Below are 23,220 nucleotides of genomic sequence, written 5' to 3'. Positions count from 1 at the left end.
TAGGGATAATTTTTGTTTTTACGTATAGATATAATATGTTGAACCCCCTCTACACAAGCCAAAAGTTTGGCTAGTGGTCAAGGGAGTTTAGATTTTGTAGAAGGTTGGTTCAATTCCTGTCAGTTGCAATCTAGTTCTTTTTTCATCAGACGTTTTTTTAAATTTTAAACGAAACGATGTCGTTTCTCTTCGTCTCTTTTAATATGTTTTCCCCAAAAAAAGTGACTGATTTTGGGTTAAAAAAAATTCCTAAATCTCTCTCTCTCTTCGTTGCCTTACTCCACTCCCTCTCTCTCTCTTCGATCTGTCTGCCTCGCTGCCGCTGCTTGCTATTCTTCTGTCATGGTATTGGCATCCCCGGTAAAGTCCTTGTTCTTTCTAACTTTTTCAGAATTTTATTAGTGTTTTATTGTTGATTCTTAATTTAGGTTAATGACTCTTGTTAGTTGTTTCTTGATTCTTGAATTTGTAGACTTTAATAATGTAAATTATTGAGTTTTCTACTGCATTTGCTTTGATAAACTTATGGAAAATAATTACTTCAAAACAAACAGATGTATTAGTTTTAATCCAACATAACGTTAGCATGAGTTTCGACGATAGTTTAATTCCCATTTAGATTTATTTTTTTATGAATCTGTTTGACATTATATTTAGATTCAACAAATTTCGAAGAACTCATTCGATTAAATTTTTACTGTTCACTTCTTTATAATATTGAAACCCTTACTCGGAGTCCTGGAGGATGGACCCACCACTAGATAAAAGTATTCAACTTTTTATTCTTTAAAGTATAGACATATTGTCGTTACATTTATTAATATTTTTTGTGTTTGATTTTAATTTTATCTCTTTTTGTTTTTAGAAAGTTGAAGATCACAACACAGATTGACAGGAAAAAACTTCTAGAATTATAAACATGAAACTGTAAGTACTACAGACTAAATTTATTAGTATAGGGATTGTATGAATCTAATTGCACGAGGATGATCGTCGAGGTTAATGAAATGTATTATCTAGTTAAAATGTTCCACCTAAAGTATAAATGCGTCTACAACCGTGATATCAAGTGCTTGTAGGATAGAACCAAAACTTATGTATATTGCACCCAGGGACGGACCCACATGGTGCCAAGGGAGTTTAATTGAATCCGCTTCGTTTAAAAATTATATTGTGTATATAATTAAATTATATTCAAAATGGAAAAGATGAGCATAGAAATAATATTTGAACCCACTTAAGCCAAGCAAAATCTCGGTCTAGAGGATTCAAAATCATAATGGATAGCCGGTTTCGAATCCATACAGATACAGTGCATATTTCCATTTTTTATTTTGTCTGCATTTGAAACGGCGTGTGTGCAAATTAACCATACGATACAGTAGGCGAAGACAAATTGTCTTTCAAATCAACCAACTTCCCCTTCTAAATTTACTAGATAATTTTAACAATTTGTAGTCTAAACTTATTTTGATTTGTCACAAAAGATTAGCAGATGATTTTGCTGATGCTATCAGTGGTCTCTATTTGTGCAGCAGTCAAAAGAGTGGCAGCTCTAAATCTGCATGGTGACTTGGAGTGTAATATGTTTGTAGTAATGAATAAGGGCAAAGCTGCTGCAAGAATGACAATTCTGTTTGTATATTTGTCCTGAGATTACATAGTTAAGAAATTAGAAATTTCATCAGGTAGCTATCTAGTCTAGAGTAATGTTGAACAACTTCATTGTTTGCAGAAGAAAAAGAAGAAGCTAATTATACAAAGGTGATGCGTAAGATAAAAAGAGTAGTTTATTAAGAGAAGAGACAAAACATTGCCACATTGATCTAAGTCTTAAAGGTAACACAAGAAAGAAATAGATTAGTAATTCCTAGTTATTCCATCATTTGTTTGTAGGCCTTTCCCTTTAGAGGCGTATGACTTGCTGAGATTCTAATAAATATCTGCTCCTGAGATGATACAAGATTAGATATATATGCGGGAAACGCAGATCTAATTATTATGTTCTAAAAATATTTAATTAAAAGAAAAAATATGAGCCAAACGTTGTTTTAGCTTTAGCTTACCATTCTTTGTAACCTAGATTAACGGTAAAACCATACATATTGATAGTATCGCAAATGGAGAGGGGAATTTCCAGAGCTTTTTGGCCCACTTCCTTTTGCTGTAGAAAAACTTGCTGTAAAACGACAAATCATACAAGAAGGTGTAAGTTAAATAATTTCCAGTTTGCCCGAGGAATAGAGGCATACTGTTGCAACATTGAAACTGTCAGAGCAACAATGCCGTATGTCCACAGCAGAAGCAGAGCGAACTTTCCAGTGTTGCAGACATTCTAATTTCATACAGAAAATGTAGCGCACACAGTCGTAGATAAACAAGTGATGAATAAGTGCAGAAACATCCAAACCAGCCATAGATAGTTATCTCCTAAGCACATGTTTCAGTAAAACTCAATGTCATATTTTGAATGTTAAAAAGAGTGCAGAAAGCATAATTTTGTGAAAGAAAAGTTTTAACTTGAATTGGTAATTTCTACCAGAGAAAAGAATAGATGATATATATCTAAGTAAACCTAGGAAATATGAAAATCTCATTTAGTTTGCCCTTCTCAGAGGCATATTGTACCATTGTGGCCCATCACAAGTCTATTCTGATATCGAAGCATTAAAAAGTTGAAAAACATTAAGCAATATAGTTAATGCAAAAAAATAATTTAACATATCATACTTTGGAAATAGTTCGTGCTAGAAAATAGAAGCATATTACTTGTTCTCTTTCTTTTAGCTGGCCTTGTCTCTCAAGTTTGATAATGGAAGTAAATTTTAGCACTAATAGTAAAGTTTAATATTTTTGCCAGTAAACATAACGAAAATGTCATCATCTTTATATATAGTACAAGTCATAAAAAATTATCATCAGTAATTTGGACATACTATATGTCATCTCGACATGTAATATTTTGCTAGTATACTTCGCCATCTTCAATAGTACCTCTATAAATAAGACAACTCCAGTAGGATAAGGAAATCATAGCTGACAGACCTTGATTGTAACAGAATTATTTAACAAAATAATTTACTTTCGGACTTCAGGCAAATGGTTGTACTCTTTACAGAATCCAATGGCTTTGGTATGTTGTAAAGCTCACCATAATCTAATAGAAAAAGATTCCACTAAATAACAAAGAGGTGAATGTTGAAAGGAATAGATGCAGATGATGAACGCAAAGTCTTAAAATGCTCTACACCTCCTTCGAAACTCTCAGAAAAGTAATACAGACAATTCACTTTCTCAATTCTGTTTAATCTGACTTTCTTATTCCATTTTTGTTGTATAAATGCAGTGCAGTGCAGTTACCATTAACCATCTTCTTGTTGTTTGGCTCCAAGTTAAAATTATAAATACTACTAATTAAGTAACTATTTATCAATATAATATTATTAACCACAAGCTTACCAACAAAAGAATAATCATAAAGCAATATAAAATTTTGTGGGAGTACCTGCAATAGCCTTATTTGGTATATCAAATATCAAAGGTAGAGCCTCATTCTCATCGGTCTGGTGTCTCATCAACACCAACAAATATTTTCAATCCTAAGGAAAGAGCGTATGCTGCCACATCCCCAACGCTCCAACAAACTGATAGATTAATGATTAATAGGTTAGATATCAAAATATATTAACCCCTTTCAGCAGGAACAAAAATAGAGCATATCGTGTTCGTGGACATGTGAAACACTTATCCTGTTGTTTCTATTTTATGTTTGTCACTGACCACTTCTCTTCTGCTCCTTTCACATTCTTCTCTTGCTGTTCGGGCTTCCAAAAAAATTCAAACAGAACAGACAAGGCAGTTTTTTATGTGAAGGAAAAAATAATAGAATAACGTCTCATCATCAATATTTATTGAGCCTTCTGTATTCGTGTTTCATAATTGCAAGATTTCAAGTATTAGATGCATCTATTCAAGAGGAAAATCATTTACCTGACAGCTGATGCTCTCTCCAAGCAGTATTACAACTTCAGAATCTCCATGCAAGGATTCAGCATACAGAGAAATCTCAGTAAGCATCTAAATGATAATAACTTAACTTTTAAAGCATTGACGATCAAATTTTTGCAGAATACTGATCAGTTGTAGGTTAAATCTCAAACAAATGACTGCTCATAGTATAACTGTCAATTCACAACAAGGACGCTTCAATGATTTCATCATATACTATATTTTGTGTTGTATGATCATCGTTGCTATCAGCTATTGGTGGTCGGATCAACATTTTCACTGCACCTGAGTTTTTTGCTCGCGTTAAAGCAACACAAAGCTGATCATGTGAAAAAACACTCTCGTAAATAAATTCCAACAAAATCCAATGTTTGACCTTGAGCTTTATTAATAGTCATAGCAAAACATAATCTAATCGGAAATTGTGTTCTTTTGAAAGGAATAGGTAGTTTTTCATCTTGTGAAGACAGCAACGGTATTCTTGGAATAAATACGTTCGTGTTTTTTGAATCACCACTTGCAATTTTTGCGCTTATCACATGCCTCTCAAAATTACAACATATAAGTCGTGTTTCATTACATAAACCTTCGCAGGGGTTTAAATTTCGTAGTAAAATAACGGGACAATTTATTTTCACGGTTAATTTATACGGAGGTAAGCCAGCTGGGTGTAAAGTATGAAAGAAATCTTCATATTGACTTTGATCAGTCGTTTTAATAGTTTCATCAAATGCTACATATGTTCTAGATTCACCAAAAAATTGGGTTATGAGCATATCGTTTATTTCGTCAACAAAATCATTTTTTGTTGTTAAAATAACACGAGAATTTGTCGAAGACATATCACAAGTAGATGTGTATAAATCCGGATAGGTAATTCTAAATAACAGATTCAATGATTCTTTTTCGCTTATAAAAGGAACATGAAACAATCAGAAATTTCAATCTTACCTTGAGAATTTAGTTTTTCTTTTCCGCTCCCTATTCGCATCAAATAGTCGCAGAAAGCAGGATCTGTTCTTGCCGCATGTTTATTGATAATTGCAATTTTTCGAGTTGGTTCCAAATTTCAGAACATAATAAACTTTCTCGTATGAAATTTTTTTTTCCACTCCGAACAACTGGAAGAGTTTGTCTAAAATCACCATCAAAGACGACAACTTTTCCACCAAAGAGTGTCTTTGTATCCATTAGATCTTTCAGTAGTAAATCAAATGCCTCTATCAATTGTTTTTTGGCCATAGATACTTCGTCCCACACAATTAGTTTGGCATTTTGTATCAATGATGCAAGTGAACTTTGCTTACTGATATTACATGAGAAATGTTCATCAATATCAACAGGAAATTTAAAACGGGAGTGAGCAGTTCATCCTCCGGGAAGAATTGAAGCTGCGACACCAAATGTTGTTGTTGCTAGAGCTACGAATCCTTTTGATCGTATAGTAGCCAATAATGCGCGATATAAAAATGTTTTACCAGTTCCTTCGGGACCATCAATAAAAAAAGCTCCACACTTATTCTTAAATATTCTATCGAGGATTATATCATATGCTTTTCGCTGATCATCGTTCAATTTTGTTTCTAGTAACAAATCTTCTTCTCTAACAATTATATTTCTTTCAAAATGAGAATCTTGAGCCTCCCTAGCAGCAGAAGAAGCTAATATTCTTTCTGGTGTGAGTGTAAATTCATTTATGTCACGACCCATTGAATGCAAAATGTCATTAATATGGTTTAAGGCCATATGACGAATCTGTTTTGAGTTTAAGTTTGGCAAAATCTTGAAGTCTTCGGATATAGAATCTTCAAATTGATTCCAAAGTTCTTTCGGGTTAGCAGGATTACAATATACAAGAAGTGTAGCAAATAAACGTCTTAAACTATAAGGTATCTGATATCTTACAGCTTCTAACATACAATCAACTAAGTTATTATCACATTGTAATAAGCCTCGTTTTTCTGCTGCTTCTCTAAATGTAGTGCAACATACTCCATTTACGGTTAGCAAATGTTGGTATGATTTTGGTCCTCTAATGTTCATTAATAACAATCTAAGATAGTACCTTTCTCCTTCTATTGGATGGCATGTGACTATACGTCCAATAAAAGCACCTTGCTTTCGACGTGTCCACATTTTATATTGCTTGGACCATACAAAATATTTTGAAAATTCCTTGTAGAGTAAATTTAACTTCTTTGCATCCTTATTTTCTCTATTCATCACAAAGAATTCTGTCAACATGGTTTTTCTGATCATGGGGTTATTCACAATTGAATTTATGGTCTGTGTGCTTTTAAAAGAGATAAATTGTTGTCCATCAAGATGTAGCTGAAGATGGTAAACAGATGCAGTCATTTCGCTAATGGAAAAACCAAATAAACGCCAAGTTGCCTCCGGTGGAGAAACCCATCTAGTAGATTGATATTCTTTGATCTCACCTATTTCAATATTTGGATCGTCAGCATGGACGAAAAAGGCAATTTTATCATGTCCCTTACAAATATATTTATAAAGGTATTTAACAACTTTAATATCAGAACAAACTTCGACATTAATATGGCAGTTAAATTTGCTCAATAGATATGGATTGTAAGGAACAACCCATGAATTGTCAAGAAATTGGTTTCTAATATTTGCAAATTTACCGTTATTTCGCCTTCTATAAATTGGGTATCATTTTCCCCCTTATATGTATGATCAGTAAATTCTTTTGGATATTTGAACTTACAATATTCTCTGTTCTTCATACAAGGACATTTAGGATTTAAGCTACCACAAGGTCCATGCATCATATGTTTAGTAACAAGTGAATACAGCTAGTCATTCTTATCAGATTCGGGCAGTTCAGCACAAACAAATTTATTATAAGCTTCCGGAGTTAACAATTTATATTCATTATTGAGTATGATAAGAAAATGAGCATGTGGAAGACCGCGCATTTGAAATTCAATAGTGTACACAAAAGCAGCAACTTTTCCAAATGTATTTCTCTTTAGTATATCTGTTTTCATCTCCTCTACCTTAGCTCTAAATACTCGACTAATTAAATCGGGTCTATTTTGTACCTCATCTGTTACCAATAAATGTTCTTCTATCTCTGGCCATGATGAATTACATGTCATTGTTAAAAGTATATCATGTTTCCCAAAATTTTGCATTAACGCAATAGTGTCTATATATCGTTGGCGCATATCTCTAGGACCTCCTATAAAACTTGCCGGTAAAAAACTTTGTCTGCCTATGTTGCACGCCTCTCGCTCACCATGTTTTAGAACATCAAGAATCCCCGCTAGCGCATCAATTCGAAATAAATCTTGATTAAATGAATAGAAATCTAACCTTTGAGTCTCAAGCTTGATGAATTCGTCAACTGGGTATTGTTGGAATACTCTTCCAGCATGTAAAACTCCATTTTCTTCGCCATCCCTCATTTAGAGCTTGTAACAATAATATTCACGGCATGACAGTATTTCTTTTTCGTTTCTTTTTTTTCAGAAGTTCTGCTTCAATGTCAAGTAGCATGTCAACTGAACACATGTTTTGTACACTTGGTAGCTGTTCATTTTCACAATAAGTTCTGTGGCTAATAGTATTATTCATTCGAGTAATCTTTTTAATACCACAGTGCCATCCGTTTTGTCCATAAGGAAATAGCAATGGATACTGCAATGGATCATAACAACCATAGTAATAATTTACCAATTGGCTTTTATTACTATGTGTATAAATTCGAATATGTGGTAGAGAAATCTTAGAACTACTTTCATCTTCTATCCATATTGCTGCTACTTCAGATGATGTTGGTAAATTATATGTTCTTTGATCTAAACCAGAGTCAGACTTAAGCGTAATGTAGAACTTTGATAATTCTAGGATATCTATTAAAGATTTCAAAAAGATAGAGTATGGATTAACTTTTAATGTGTCCATCAAAGTCCTGATAACCGATTCGTTAAGCTTGTCAGAGAATGCCATGCGATTTGCTAGTTCATTATCAGTATCATAGAAATACAACTGTATATTTTTGGCTGGTTGGCTCGAAGGTAGGAGGTCATTTATGAAATGATACATTTTCCTTTGAACTCTAAGCGTATAAATACCACAATTTCTTCTTGCTAAATCTCTGTCATAATTCACTCCAACAGAAGTAAATGCAAATATATTATTATACAATCTAACATAAGTGCGAAAATGTTTGGACTCCTCAGAGTTTCCTAAATAAAGATTTAAGAGTTGAGCAAGTAGTCCATAGTGAATCAATTTCACTGATCCATTATCACAGCAAAATCTCAGCGATTCATATTGAAATCTTTTGACTCTACAAAATTTACAATTCGGTACAGTTTTCAGTCTATAAGGGCTATTGGGCAAGTTAATAGTGTTCGACTGACCCAGTTTTTTAGATCTACGACCTGTGTTTTTTGGGGTTAACCAAAGGGAAAAAATTTCAATCTTGAAAAATAAATGACTAAAATGACTTTAAAGTTATAAGAAACCAAACCTCTATTTGCAGTGTTATGCATAGTAATATCATTCTGTTCAGCGCATGTTCCCGATGTGGACCCTAAGATATAAGGAATCAAACATATAAGTTTGGTGGTTTAAACATTCTACATATTTGAATACCATACTTTCACACTTACCAACTTCAAAAATATAGAAGCTATCACGTACATCTCTGACATTATTAGAAATAGGGGGAATCCTGAACTGTGGAGATATTTTCTAAGACAAAAAAAGGTGTTATGAACGTATTAAATATGTAAATGTTTAATGTCTCAAAGTTCAGTTCAGGATAACAAAATCTTAGTTTACAAACCTGTTCTCAAAATAGAAGATGAGCCTTCTCTTAGAGCAACTGCTTGTTCAACAAACTCTCCATTAAATTGATAAGAAATTGATACTTCAGTGGAACTACTGATTGGCTTCTGCGTTCTAGAATGAAGATATGTCGATCGTCCCTGCAATAAGTTCAATTCTCTTCTATCAGCTGATGTCGCCCTATATATTTCACGGCATCTTTGTTTTATTTTGGTGCCTCTTTCTGCAGAGCATTGGCGTTTTCAGCATATTGAGTCCACGTTTTTGCCCAGCCTAGACATCTTGGTAATTTCATCTGTGAAAGTTTCACATAAATTAAACCAAAACTTACAAATAAAATGTATGCACTACATAACAATGAACACCCATATGCATTGCAGAGACGATACACAGAACAAACTAACGAATTGTTGATGTAAAGTACGATAAAATAAAGAAAATTAGCAGGCAATAAAAGTAAAACGTAGATATTTTTAGTAGAAGCAGAGTTGAGCAAATTCTACAACTGAAGCAAATAAATGAAAAAGACAGGAAGTTGCTAAGTTTTAATAAATAGAACAAGTACACCCATTTTTATGCAACGTATGTAATGAAAGAAAAATAGGTAGCTTAATTAAAAACAAGAACAAAAGGATAAACAAATAAAGCGTACAAGTTTCCTTGAAATCAAAAGAACTGCAGAGTTCAATGTTACATCAAGAAATTAGCAAGAGGTCCTACTTTTAACAAGTACTACTACTTTTCACTTCATTCTAATAAATTGCACTTATGATCACCACCACTAATACTTACAAATTACTAACGTTATCATCCATGACAAGAACTTAAGTAGATAGCAGAAGATTCAAAAATGAACCATCAAATTTCACCAGTTACATATAGAATTTTGATTGATAGGAACAGTGTTAAAGAAGTATTAGTTTTCTAACAAACATATTAGATATTATATTGGTTGTAGAACAACGTATTTCTATGTTAATTTCTGAGACATCACACAAAAGTAAGCAGATTGAAATAAGAAGTAGAATCTTTTGACAGAAGCTGAGATCTCAATGTGTTGAAAGGTACATCAAATCAAGTAGAAAGCTCTACATGGACCTTCCATATCCAACGCAGTGAATGTTCGAATGTTGCCGCAGAAGTATCTTTTTTCTGGGAACATGGTCAACCAGAAATTATTATGTTCACAATATAAGCGAAGAAAATTTTGCTTAACTTATTGGATAAAAAATATCCTATTTAGACGCGTATGTTAACTATTCCACAGTTGATGTTACTCATTCCAATTACAAAGATATTTTTCTCTTGACTATCTACCTAGCTACAAATACTACTATATCACTCTATTTACAATGTTGTTCTATCCCAAAAAATATGAAATAGTAGATATATCAACCAGTGTTATTAAAAGCGCTCGCTTCTCGCTTTAAGCGATGAAGCGAGGCGAGGCACAGGGTTAGCGCTTTTCTGCTAAAAAGGCGACTCACATTCAAAAAGCGTGCGCTTTTCTTGCTTAAGCGAGAAGCGAGACGATAGAAAAAGCGAGAAAAAGCGTGCTTAAGTGTGACGACCCGACCCGTCGTCTCGTGAGTTACCGCCCCGTTTTCCCCATTTCCTATTTATTTATGCTTCATTATCATTGTTGGGTGTGAATGAGTTGATTTGGATTGGTTTTAGTAGGAAATGAGACACTTAGTCTCTTTAAGGAAGGTTTGTTTTGGAAAAGTCAACCGGACGTTGACTTATGTGTTAGAGGGCTCGGATTTGAATCCCGATGATTCGTTTAGCTTCGGGGGATGATTTGTAACTTAGGAGTGTGATCAGAAGTAATTTTGGAGGTCCGGTGTAGAATTAGGCTTGAATTGGCGAAGTTAGTATTTTTGGCGAATTCCGGTTGATAGGTGAGATTTTGATCCGAGAGTCGGAATGGAATTCCGAGAGTTGCTGTAGCTTCCTTAGGTGATTAGGGATACGTGTGCAAAATTTCAGGTCATTCGGACGTGGTTTGGTCGGGTTTTTGATCGAAAGTATATTTCGGAAGTTTTTAGAAAATTAGGCTTGAATTCGATGAGTTTTGGGTAATTTGATGTTGTTTAAGGTGTTTTGATGATTGGAAGAGGTTTGAATAATGTTATGAATTATGTTGGCATGTTTGGTCGGGGTCCCATGAGGCTCGGATAAGTTTTGGAAGATTTTTTTTGTTTGAGCATAAGCATGTAATGATCCAAAGGTCCATTTTTAGTTCTAGAGATCAAAATTTTATTTCGAGATTTCCAGAATTTAAATAATGAATTATAGGAGTGATCTGGAAAGTTTGGTCTAATTTCATCAAGTCGCGATTGGGTTTTTGACACGAAACATGAGTTAATTGTTTAACGAGCGAAATGGGTATTGAACTGAGCAAATGAGCTCCGAATTTAGTTTCGACTGAAGGGCTATGTTCGTATTATTATTTGTGACTTATAGGAACAAGAATCATCGAATTCCGAGGTCCCAGGCCCGAGAAATGAATTTTTGAGTAAAATTGCTTTCTAAAAATATTTAAGGAAAATGAAAATAAAATTTGATTAGAAAGTGATGGTATCAGGCCCGTATTTTGGTTTCGGCGCCCGGTACAGGTCTTATATATGGTTTAAGCACATTCTGTAAAGTTTGGTTGAAAACGGACGTCGTTTGACGTGTTCGGACTCAAAATGGAAAATTTGATGTTTTATGAAATTTGAAAGAATTCTTGGATTTTAAAGCTTAATTCGTGGTATATGACGGTATTTTGGCAATTTGATCGCACGGTTAAGTTCGTAGGGTGTTGTTGAGTTAGTGTATGTGTTTGGTTAGGAGCCCCGAGGGCTCCGGAGTGTTTCGGAAGTGTCTCGGAGTGATTTCGGACTTAGTAAAATTGGAGAAAATTGTAGAAATAGTACCCCGTGAATAGTACCGTGTACAGTACCCCCGTGAACAGTACCGTGTACAGTAACGCACGTGAACAGTAGCCGAAAATTCTGGACAGTGTAGAGAAAGAGCAATCTGACTTTCTTTCATTTTTTGGACTTTCAAGCTCGGATTCTGGGCAATTTTGAGCGAGAAGTTATGGGAATTCTTGGGGTAAGTGTTCTTGACTCTCTTATGATTATATTCCATGGATAAATCTTCATTTTTGGCTTTAGATTAATGATATTTGAATAGAAATGGATGATTTTCTAAAATTCTCTAAAGATGAATTTTTAAGATTTGAAAGCCAATCCGATGTCGGATTTTGGTAAAATTTGTATGGTTGGACTCGTGGTTGGATGGGGGTTCATATTCCGTGACTTTTGTCGTATTCCGAGACGTGGGCCCCACGAGTGAATTTTGAGTGTAATTTCGGATTTTTGATGGAAAATGTAGAATTCTATATGAAATTAATTCCTATAATTTTTATTAACTGAATTGAATCGTTATGGCTAGATTCGAGGCATTCAGAGATCAATAAGGGGCAAAGGCATCGCGAACTAGAGAATTAGCCGGTTCAAGGTGAGTAATTGAAGTAAATGATGTCCTGAGGGTTTGAAACCCCGGAATTTCACATCGTAACGCTATATTGAGGTGACTTGCACGCCGGATAACGGGCGTGGGGTAGAGCACCGTTGGGGATTGTGACTTGGTCCATCCCGAGAGATGTTTTTACCGTGTTTTCTACTTGAACTAAATTGAGAATCATCCTTACTTGGATTTAATTGTTACATTTGGGCTTCTTGCCAATTATTTGAATCCTTCAGGGATTGATATCACTGCTTTCGCATATTTTGCATATCATTTGACCTCAGTCCAAGGTTTTAAATACTGTTTTGCAAACTCAGCCATCTTTCTAAGATTTGAAAACTTAAATGATATTTCTAAATGATATTTCGGGCTGAGAACTACTGTTTTACAAATGCCCAAGGGGCTTATGATGATTTCTGGACTAAGCATGGATCGGGCTGTGCGCCGCAGCAGTGTTATATTGATATTGAGGCCGAGAGCCTGGTTGATTACATTGATATTGAGGCCGAGAGCCTGGGTGATTATACTGAGATTGATATGATGCCGAGGGCCTAGATTTGATACCACGAGATGGCTTTATATTGCGCTTGGGCTGTAGGAGCCCCTCCGGAGTCTGCACACACCCCCAATGAGCGCCGTCGGCGATAAATAAATGGATGGCTCGGGCTGCACACCGCAGTAGGTACTAGAGTGTACCATCATATGCATTGCATTGCACTCATGCATTTGTTTTTATCGGTTATACCTGTCTCAGTACTTGGTATTCTAATTTAATTGACTTGTTGCTTCACTATTTGTTGTTCTAAACTGCCAGTTATAGTTTACTTTGTATTTTTCCATGATTTCTTATTCTCAGCCTTTATTTATGTTTATTACTCACTGGGTCGGAGTACTCACATTACTCCCTGCACCTTGCGTGCAGATCCAGGTACACCACAGGCTAAGTGAGGAATTGTTTAGCTAAGCAGGCAGTATCCGGGAGTATTGAGGTAGCTGCATGGCATTCGCAGCCTTGATCTCTCCCCTCTATCTCTATCTTTTATTCTGTATTTTTCCTAGACAGACTTGTAATAGGTGGATATTCTGTATTAGAGGCTCATATTCGTGACACCAGATTCTATTGGGCTATGGTGTGGTATTTTAATTGAATTTCCGCAGATTTTTTTATTAATTATACACTTAAATGTAATGACTTAGTAAATTCTCTGTGATATTTATCTATAATCTGAATAAGAATTTGGGATAATGTTGTTGAATGGTCGGGCTTGCCTAGCAGTGTGTTGGGCGCCATCATGACCGGGGTTGGGGGCGTGACAAGTTGGTATGAGAGCCTAGGTTAATTGGTCTCGCGAGTTATGAGTCGGTTTAGTAGAGTCTCACGGATCGGTACGGAGACGTCTGTATTTATCCTCGAGAGGCTGCAGAACTTTTAGGAAAACTTCACATTCTTGAATTCTTATCGTGCGTCCTTGATTCATCTTGAAAAGAAACTTTTGAAATTCCCTCCACGCGTTCGTATGCGCGCATGGACGCTCAGTATCAGATGTGCCTCGATGGCTTGTGATTCCCCGATCGAGGGGCGAGGTGTAATCTCTGTGAGTTTATGGTGGGCCAGTCTGAAGGACTTGAGGTTGGATCTTTGCCTATGGCTGGAGCGCCGAGGTGCTGATTGTGTAAACAAGTGTTTTTGAACTTATATGTTCGGTAGTGTCCCCGTTAGTGGAAATGACGGCTGTGGCTATGTGAGGAGTATGTTAGTACTACGAGGCGTATCCATATGAATTGGAAGCGACGAGAAGGGGTCTGTTGAATGATGGAAGAATTAGTAGAAGCTTGAAGTCTATCTTGATTCAAGTTATAGCCTGAGTTATGGGCGTTTGAAGAATCTTTTCATGACTCCTAGTTGGGAGTGAAGTAAATTTCATGTTGCGGTATAAGTACAGACTCAGGAAGATCAAGTGACTGCATAATGCTTATGGCGGTGGAAGGTATACGAAAATGTTATATTGAGGCGAAGCAGGTGGGTTATCTCCCGTGAAGTGTGCTGAGGCGGTGTGATCCTCATGTGAATGACAGAAGATCTCATGTGCAAATGAATTGTAAGTGTTGAAGTTTGAAATTTTTGGTTCACTTAAGAGAGTGAGTTTAACTGTTGCGAGATTGCCAAAGAGTTGAAGTACTAGATGAAATGTGTTTACACAAGCTTACAGAGGATTTGAGTTTAACCTCACTATGGTATTGAGGCAACAATAGAGTACATGCGTTTATGAGTATAGTGTGTTGTGATCTATGGCTTCGAGCTAAGTTGGGGAGCTTGCTATTGGTTAGCGGATTGTGCGGTTATGTACTATGTTAGTTCCGATTTGATGCATGCTGGTGAATCAGTTCTGGTTGTGGAAATTGGGCCGAGAATGGCACGAGTGAAGGAAATTTTTTGACAAGATGTCATGAGCTCGGATGAGCAGGAGATAAGTTTCGATGTTTACTGTAAGTTGGTATTGTCTTCAGTGTGACCTAAGATCGGTGTTTTGTAAAGAGAGTTTTGCGTCCTGGTTAATGATTCTTGATCGCTCTTCAGCGTTGGTGCGACCGGTGGTTTGGAGGTACGCTCCAGATATTGTTGTGGTAGGTTGTGGGAGTGTCTTCCATGGGAAGATTATATAAGTGTGGCATGTGATCACTTGATTGATTAAAGATGTAAACCAAGTATGAAGTTTGTGATGGTGTCGTTAAATTGAAGATTCATGCCTGGAGGGCACTTGGCATATTGGGTTGTGAACTGGGGAGGATTACTCCGATTGTGATGGTTGTTCTTGTGTGTTATGAAAAAAATGGGAGTTATTATGGACCTTTAAAAGGTTATCAAACTAGTTTAGTGTGATCAGAATCAGCTTGAAGTCGGTGGATAGATTTAATGTGAATAATGGCTCTATATCAGGCCAGATGTGTGCATTTAAGTAACGCGGTCCTCATTGAGGAGTAGTTAGGTTGATGTTTCGTTGTCAAATATTTCGCGTAGTGATGCATTGCGCCGTGTGAGTTGTGAGACGGCTTGAGAAATTGCTATGTGTTGAGAATCCGCGTAGGAATGACGTTATATGAGCATCTTGGCTCTTGAAATTCAGACTGTACATCGCACCTCAGTTGTGCTTGAGTTTTGTAGCTTATAACGCTATATGTCCCTCAGAGATATTATTATGCACTTAGCATGCTTACGACCGATACTCGGTATTTTGTTGTAATGAGCAAATTTGGCTCGATGTGCATCTCCTTATGTGAGATCTATGTGTGGATCGGGTGGCACGCCGCCATGGGTATGTTATCTGGATCGGGTTGCACGCCGCAACAGTGTGATGTTGAGTATAGTTTTCTACATGCTATTTTGTATGCCTTGCTTCCTGTTTTCTAAGGAAAGTCCGTATTAGTGCGTGGGATTGGTAATTCCTTCCAGAGTTCGTTTTCTTTTTTGTATCGCGTCCGAATTGGTAGCCTATTGGAATATTAGGGCATCATATGCGGCTTTTGATTATGTCTGGGGTGGCTTATTGCCTGAGCAATTCGTAATGGGTGAGACGAGATCATTGAATTCGAGATCAGTGCAATCTGAGTATATGAAGTAAATTAAGGGGCTAAGACCATTGTTTGGTTCATAATGAGGTGATAGTTCTTGCCAGAAGTATAGACCCAATGAATTGTTGATTCGGCGGTGTTATGAATTTATATAGATCTCAACCGTCGTATCGGTATTGTAAGAATATGAACAAGACCTATGTATGTCATGCAGAGCATGGAATGTGTAATGATTTTTCTTCTAGATGGGATCAATGGAAGTTCTGGACTAGTTGAGTACGTAAACGTTCATGGTTCGGAAAGAAGGTGAAGTCCTCATGTTACCTTAGGATGGTATGGCATATGTGATATGTACTGAAGGGTTGAGATTTGCGTGTGTAAGGTTACAGTTCAGTTTTGAATGGAAATTCATAACATTCTTAGGCGGTACGGGCAGCTTTAGGTGATTAGAGAAATGAGCTTCAGATGATTAGGGTGAATGATCTTCAGATGATTAAGGAAATGGTATTGCTAATTGGAAGTGATTTGATGAGAGTATATGTCTCAGAAAAAGGTAATGTGATTAAACTGATGATATTTCGGTAGTATTGCGACATGTTCTTGGTGGGTCCACTGGTGGTATTCGGGTTTGCTTGGTAGCAATGGGAAATTTTGAGTATCTGTCGTGGAATGATTGGGTATCAAAGGTGTGCATGTATTCGCACGGTGGAAACTGGAATCAGGTATGATGATTTGTGTGCCATATGGAGTTGGAGAATGGGAGTTCTCATGTACAGGCTAGGCTGTGGTGGTGGATCGTATGTATTCGGCACCGTTTAGCGGCAATCGGGATTTGGAGGCTCGAGTGGATCTTTGTTTGCTGGTATGTTAGATTTTGGATGTGATGTCGGAATTCAGACTGGTTGTCTTAGTGTTGAGTGATTCTGAACTATTGCGCTACGGGCAATACCGAAAATGCCACGGGTTGAGTGATGAAGTGCATTGGATTATGTTCTAGCAGAGTGGTTTATATTTCAAAGGACCAGCGGACGGTTGGGAAGGATTGCTTTCTTAATTGGGCATTCGTGATGGATGTCAGTGCAAAGGTTGCTATCATTAATTCAGTTCCGGTGTTGGGGGACTTTTCAGATGAGTTTCATATGGCTAGGCATGTCGCCGGGCGAGGTTGTTGATTTCGGTATTAATTTGGTGCTGGGCACCGGATCGTCTGGCTCCGATAGAAGTTGTAGTAGTGGAAGTCGAGCGGGATGAGTAATTGGGTGTTGCTCGGTGAATAACGTACCAGTTATGTTCTATCAAATTTGCGTGGTGTGTGTTATTTGTTTCACCATGGGTGTAATGATTTGCTTTGGCTCCAGACATCAATTGAGCATGGTTGTCGATTTCAAGCATAATGACTTGAGGTGTTTCCTATGGAGTAGTATTTGGATAGGAACGCGCGTTGCAGCAAAGCTGTGTGGAAACATGACATTGCGGGTCAAATTTGTGTGTCCTGTTTCTATGATGTGAGACAAGGTCTCAGCCTTGTGTTGTGGCAGTACTGGTGAGTTTGAGGTACAACTCTCTCAGTTGAGTCATTTTCATGAATTGAGTATGTTCGGACCGTTTCTTATTGGTGCACGTATTATGCAAGTTGTGGCTTAGGCATGTATTGATGTGTCATGTCACCTGAGTAGTGTGTTTGGTCAGAAGAGATCGTTGAAATCATTAATGAATGCGAACGGATTCGATTTCAGTATGTGTGATGGGTAAATATTGAGGTTCGGTTCAAAATTTGCTATGGTAATTACCAGGAGAGAAATGACTTCATGAATGGTTGACATAGGAAATGGTTATGATTTATTGCGTGTTTCCTTTATCATTGGCAGTATGTGAAAGTGTTGGAATGAGGCTTTAGTTGTTAAGAGATTTCCTATCGATATTCGATTATTATGTGCAGCTACTGTGAATAGAAATTATCATTTCGAGTGTTTGAGTTATGTGGTATATCAGATAATTGCACCTGATGTTGCAGATATGGGTTATTACAGCTGGTTCGGGCTTATTCTGAGTATGGATATGAAGTTCTAATCTTGTGTATGATTTCGGAAGGTGCAATGTGGTTCTATGGTTTATGGACTAGATGGATTGTGAAATTTCAGCTATGTTGTGTTATCGGACCTATGCGAGATAGGGTAGTGTGGGATCATCAACGGGTATATATTTGGTAAAGTCGTTCAGCTATTGGTTGGCTTCTAGTACAACTCTGGGTACGCTCGAGGACGAGCGTTTGTTTAAGTTGGGGAGGATGTGACGACCCGACCCGTCGTCTCGTGAGTTACCGCTCTGTTTTCTCCATTTCCTATTTCTTTATGTTTCATTATCAGTGTCGGGTGTGAACGAGTTGATTTGGATTGGTTTTAGTAGGAAATGAGACACTTAGTCTCTTTAAGGAAGGTTTGTTTTGGAAAAGTCAACCAGACGTTGACTTATGTGTTAGAGGGCTCGGATTTGAATCTCGATGATTCGGTGAGCTTCAGGGGATGATTTGTGACTTAGGAGTGTGATCAGAAGTAATTTTGGAGGTCCGGTGTAGAATTAGGCTTGAATTGGCGAAGTTAGTATTTTGGCGAATTCCGGTTGATAGGTGAGATTTTGATCCGAGAGTAGGAATGGAATTCCGAGAGTTGCTGTAGCTTCGTTAGGTGATTTGAGATATGTGTGCAAAATTTCAGGTCATTCGGACGTGGTTTGGTCGGGTTTTTGATCGAAAGTGTATTTCGGAAGTTTTTAGAAAATTAGGCTTGAATTTGATGAGTTTTGGGTAATTTGATGTTGTTTGAGGTGTTCTGATGATTGGAAGATGTTTGAATAATATTATGAATTATGTTGGCATGTTTGGTCGGGGTCCCATGAGGCTCGGATAAGTTTTGGAAGAGTTTTTGGAAGATTTTTGCCGTTTGAGCAGAAGCATGTAATGATCCAAAGGTCCATTTTTAGTTCTAGAGATCGAAATTTTATTTCGAGATTTCCAGAATTTAAATAATGAATTATAGGAGTGATCTGGAAAGTTTGGTCTAATTTCATCAAGTCGCGATTTGGTTTTTGACAAGAAACATGAGTTAATTGTTTAACGAATGGGTATTGAACTGAGCAAATGAGCTCCGAATTTAGTTTCGACTGAAGGGCTATGTTTGTATTATTATTTGTGACTCATAGGAACAAGAATCATCGAATTCCGAGGTCCCAGACCCAAGAAATGAATTTTTGAGTAAAATTGCTTTCTGAAAATATTTAAGGAAAATGGAAATGAAATTTGATTAGAAAGTGATAGTATCGGGCCCGTATTTTGGTTTCGGCGCCCGGCACAGGTCTTATATATGGTTTAAGCACTTTCTGTAATGTTTGGTTGAAAACGGACGTCGTTTGACGTGTTTCGGACTCAAAATGGAAAATTTGATGTTTTATGAAATTTGAAAGAATTCTTGGATTTTAAAGCTTAATTCGTGGTATCTGACATTATTTTGGCAATTTGATCGCACAGTTAAGTTCGTAGGATGTTGTTGAGTTAGTGTATGTGTTTGTTTAGGAGCCCCGAGGGTTCGAGAGTGTTTCGGAAGTGTCTCGGAGTGATTTCGGACTTAGTAAAATTGGAGAAAATTGCAGAAATAGTACCCTGTGAACAGTACCATGTACAGTAACACGCGTGAACAATAGCCGAAAATTCTGGACAGTGTAGAGAAAGAGTAGTCCGACTTTCTTTCATTTTTTGGACTTTCAAGCTCGGATTCTGGGCAATTTTGAGCGAGAAGTTATGGGAATTCTTGGGGTAAGTGTTCTTGACTCTCTTGTGATTATATTCCATGACTAAATCTTCATTTTTGGCTTTAGATTAATGATATTTGAAGAGAAATGGATGATTTTCTAAAATTCCCTAAAGATGAATTTTTAAGATTTGAAAGCCAATCCGATGTCGGATTTTGGTAAAATTTGTATGGTTGGACTCATGGTTGGATGGGGGTTCATATTCCGTGACTTTTGTCGTATTCCAAGATGTGGGCCCCACGAGCGAATTTTGAGTGTAATTTCGGATTTTTGATGGAAAATGTAGAATTCCATATGGAATTAATTTCTATAATTTTTATTAACTGAATTGAATCGTTATGGCTAGATTCGAGGCATTCAGAGATCAATAAGGGGCAAAGGCATCGCGAGCTAGAGAATTAGCCGGTTCGAGGTGAGTAATTGATGTAAATGATGTCCTGAGGGTTTGAAACCCCGGAATTTCACATCGTAACGCTATATTGAGGTGACTTGCACGCCGGATAACGGGTGTGGGGTAGAGCACCGTTGGGGATTGTGACTTGGTCCGTCCCGAGAGATGTTTTTACCGTGTTTTCTACTTGAACTAAATTGAGAATCATCCTTACTTGGATTTAATTGTTACATTTGGGCTTCTTGCCAATTATTTGAATCCTTCAGGGATTGATATCACTGCTTTCGCATATTTTGCATATCATTTGACCTCAGTCCAAGGTTTTAAATACTGTTTTGCAAACTCAGCCATCTTTCTAAGATTTGAAAACTTAAATGATATTTCTAAATGATATTTCGGGCTAAAAACTACTGTTTTACAAATGCCCAAGGGGCTTATGATGATTTCTGGACTGAGCATGGATCGGGTTGTGCGCCGCAACAGTGTTATATTGATATTGAGGCCGAGAGCCTGGTTGATTACATTGATATTGAGGTCGAGAGCCTGGTTGATTACATTGATATTGAGGCTGAGAGCCTGGGTGATTATGCTGAGATTGATATGAGGCCGAGGGCCTAGATTTGATGTCACGAGATGGCTTGATATTGCGCTTGGGCTGTTGGAGCCCCTCCGGAGTCTGCACACACCCCTAGTGAGCGCCGTCGACGATAAATAAATGGATGGCTCGGGCTGCACGCCACAGTGGGTACTAGAGTGTACCATTATATGCATTGCATTGCATTGCACTCATGCATTTGTTTTTATCGGTTATACTTCTCTCAGTATTTGGTACTCTGATTTAATTGACTTGTTGCTTCACTATTTGTTGGTCTAAACTGCCAGTTATAGTTTACTTTGTATTTTTCCATGATTTCTTATTCTCAGCCTTTATTTATATTTATTACTCACTGGGTCGGAGTACTCACATTACTCCCTGCACCTTGCGTGCAGATCCAGGTACACCACAGGCTAAGTGAGGAATTGTTTAGCTGAGCATGCAGTATCCGGGAGTATTGAGGTAGCTGCATGGCATTCGCAGCCTTGATCTCTCCCCTCTATCTCTATCTTTTATTCCGTATTTTTCCTAGACAAACTTGTAATAGGTGGATATTCTGTATTAGACGCTCATATTCGTGACACCGGATTCTATTGGGCTATGGTGTGGTATTTTGATTGAACTTCTCGCATATTTTATTATTAATTATACACTTGAATGTAATGACTTAGTAAATTCTCTGTGATGTTTATCTATAATCTGAATAAAAATTTGGGATAATGTTATTGAATGGTCGGGCTTGCCTAGCAGTGTGTTGGGTGCCATCATGAACGGGGGTTGGGGTCGTGACATTAAGCGAGCAGAAGGCATCAGCTAGGGTTTTTTAAAAAAAATTTGGCAAATAAACCATCTGTGAACAAACAAACATACGCGACTTCTTCTCCAGCGAACTCCAGCGACGACCACTTCTTCTTCTTCTTCTTTCAATTTTTTTCACTGTTTAAGCGCTCATTTTGTGTCCTAAATGACTTCTTCTTCTTCTGTTATTAAAAGTGCTCTATTTTATGCTGTTGTATGCTCTGTTTTCTGCAATTTATGCTTGTTTTCTGTTTTATGCAATTTATCAGTGAATTAATTGTTATTTTTTTTTGGGTTGTTGATTGTAGTAAATTTAATTTGATTATTCAATGGCATCAAGCCATTTGCTTAATATGTTATTTTAATGAGTTTTTAGCCATTTATCTATGCCTATTTTATTTTTTATTTACGTGTTAAATTGCGCTTCACATGAAAAAAGCGCGCGCTTCGCTTCGTGTTTCTCGCTTCTGTGAAGCTAGGCCTCGTCGCTTTTTTGCGCTTAACGCTTTCCAAAACACTGATATCAACCCAAGGCAGCCGAAAACTTGATCCCAAATGCAGCGGACAACATGATTTTGAGAAGTTAATGAATTTCACAATTAATATATTAAATAGCAGCAACAAAAATTTGGTTCTCCTCTTTTCATCATATCAAAGCAGCAGCGTAGTATCTGCTAATATAGCTACTAAGCATGCTCAAGATAGATTATCTATTCTGTTGTAGCTTTTAATCGATTTGAAAGCGTTGATCAAAATCTCCATAATAGACATAACATCGTATATTAAAAGAAATAGTTGTTTTAACCAAGTAATTACCTTGCAACTGTAGGGATAGAATTAAATACAGCTACATATTGTTAACAAGATTTTACTTCTTCATGTAAAGTTAAAATTGCAACAGCAGAAAAGAATTTTAAATGCAAAGCGACAATTGAAAACAAAAGTTGAAAGATGATCTCAGGTGTTATATCCCCATTTTGTGCTTCTATAAAGACTGAAGTTTTGCTTTGATAACACAATGGAGAAGGAACAAACAGAAATTGTAGAAACACAAAACCAAAGGTTGGATTTTTTCTTGCCAATTTTATGTTCGTTTTACAGCCTAAAGACTGAAAATTTAGCTTCGACAAACACACAAATATGTAATTTACCTGAATCGCGGAGGAAACAATAGAAACCCAACAATACTTGAGAATATTAGAGGGTAAATGGATCAAGAGTTAAACCAGGGGAAAAGAGAAGAGCTTTTCAAACCAATAAGCACTGCAAACATCGATTGTGTTACTGGAGAACGTTTGGTGATAGATTATGAATAAAGCAGAAGGAATTTTTGGTAACAGGTGGTGAGGAAAGCAGTAGGAAGAATGTAGCTAATTCCAAACGAAAAGTGACCAGAAAAGGCAAAAGATAAAGGCAAATTTTCAGATAGATTAGCACCAAAATAACCTCCAGCTGTCAAAGGGAAAAGTGCACGTGCTCTGCTGTTAATACACTGACTCAGCAACAGAGGCAAAGCCCACACATTTATTTACCTATATAACTGGCCCTTTTAATGCCCACGAAGTTTCCTTTATTTTCTAAAAGTCACTTATGGCATTCAACGTAATAAAATAGAAAAATAGTGGCAAAAATATAGCAGCCTAAGCTGGCATGTCGGCGAAGTGATGTCTGCCTCAGGTGCTTCACTCCCACTTCTGATATAAGCTGGCAT

The 23,220-nt window shown here is 36.9% G+C and overlaps 1 protein-coding gene and 1 long non-coding RNA gene across 12 annotated transcripts; one reads left to right on the top strand and one right to left on the bottom strand.

Annotated features, from left to right (window-relative positions):
• Positions 1-117: 117 nt before the first annotated feature.
• LOC138876830 (uncharacterized) lies at positions 118-4,518 on the top strand. Of its 2 annotated transcripts, XR_011402094.1 has the most exons (3): positions 159-360; positions 866-927; positions 3,947-4,518. It is a non-coding gene; the product is annotated as an uncharacterized lncRNA (long non-coding RNA). The 2 variants fall into 2 exon arrangements; XR_011402093.1 differs by lacking the exons at positions 866-927; positions 3,947-4,518 and adding an exon at positions 1,536-1,763 and having other exon boundaries at positions 118-360.
• LOC104214472 (uncharacterized) lies at positions 1,618-22,945 on the bottom strand. 10 transcript variants are annotated; one of them, XM_070155791.1, is made up of 9 exons: positions 22,661-22,944; positions 8,831-9,127; positions 8,655-8,736; positions 7,351-8,575; positions 3,991-4,034; positions 3,781-3,824; positions 3,506-3,644; positions 2,067-2,179; positions 1,769-1,949 (listed from the first exon to the last, which is right to left on the bottom strand). In XM_070155791.1, the coding sequence occupies exons 4-7, from the start codon at positions 7,433-7,435 to the stop codon at positions 3,575-3,577; spliced, it is 243 nt and encodes an 80-aa protein (XP_070011892.1). In that variant the 5' UTR covers positions 7,436-8,575; positions 8,655-8,736; positions 8,831-9,127; positions 22,661-22,944; the 3' UTR covers positions 1,769-1,949; positions 2,067-2,179; positions 3,506-3,574. The 10 variants fall into 10 exon arrangements, 6 of the variants coding, with proteins under 6 accessions (XP_070011892.1, XP_070011893.1, XP_070011891.1 ...); XM_070155792.1 differs by having other exon boundaries at positions 1,769-2,179; positions 3,991-4,025; positions 22,661-22,945; XM_070155790.1 differs by having other exon boundaries at positions 1,769-2,179.
• Between the last annotated feature and the right edge of the window lie 275 nt (positions 22,946-23,220).

This window comes from Nicotiana sylvestris, chromosome 9 (genome assembly GCF_000393655.2).
Source record: "Nicotiana sylvestris chromosome 9, ASM39365v2, whole genome shotgun sequence".
Lineage (NCBI taxonomy): Eukaryota > Viridiplantae > Streptophyta > Magnoliopsida > Solanales > Solanaceae > Nicotiana > Nicotiana sylvestris.
The sequence above is the reverse complement of the archived record's forward strand: the minus strand, read 5'-3'. Positions and strand labels throughout refer to the sequence as shown.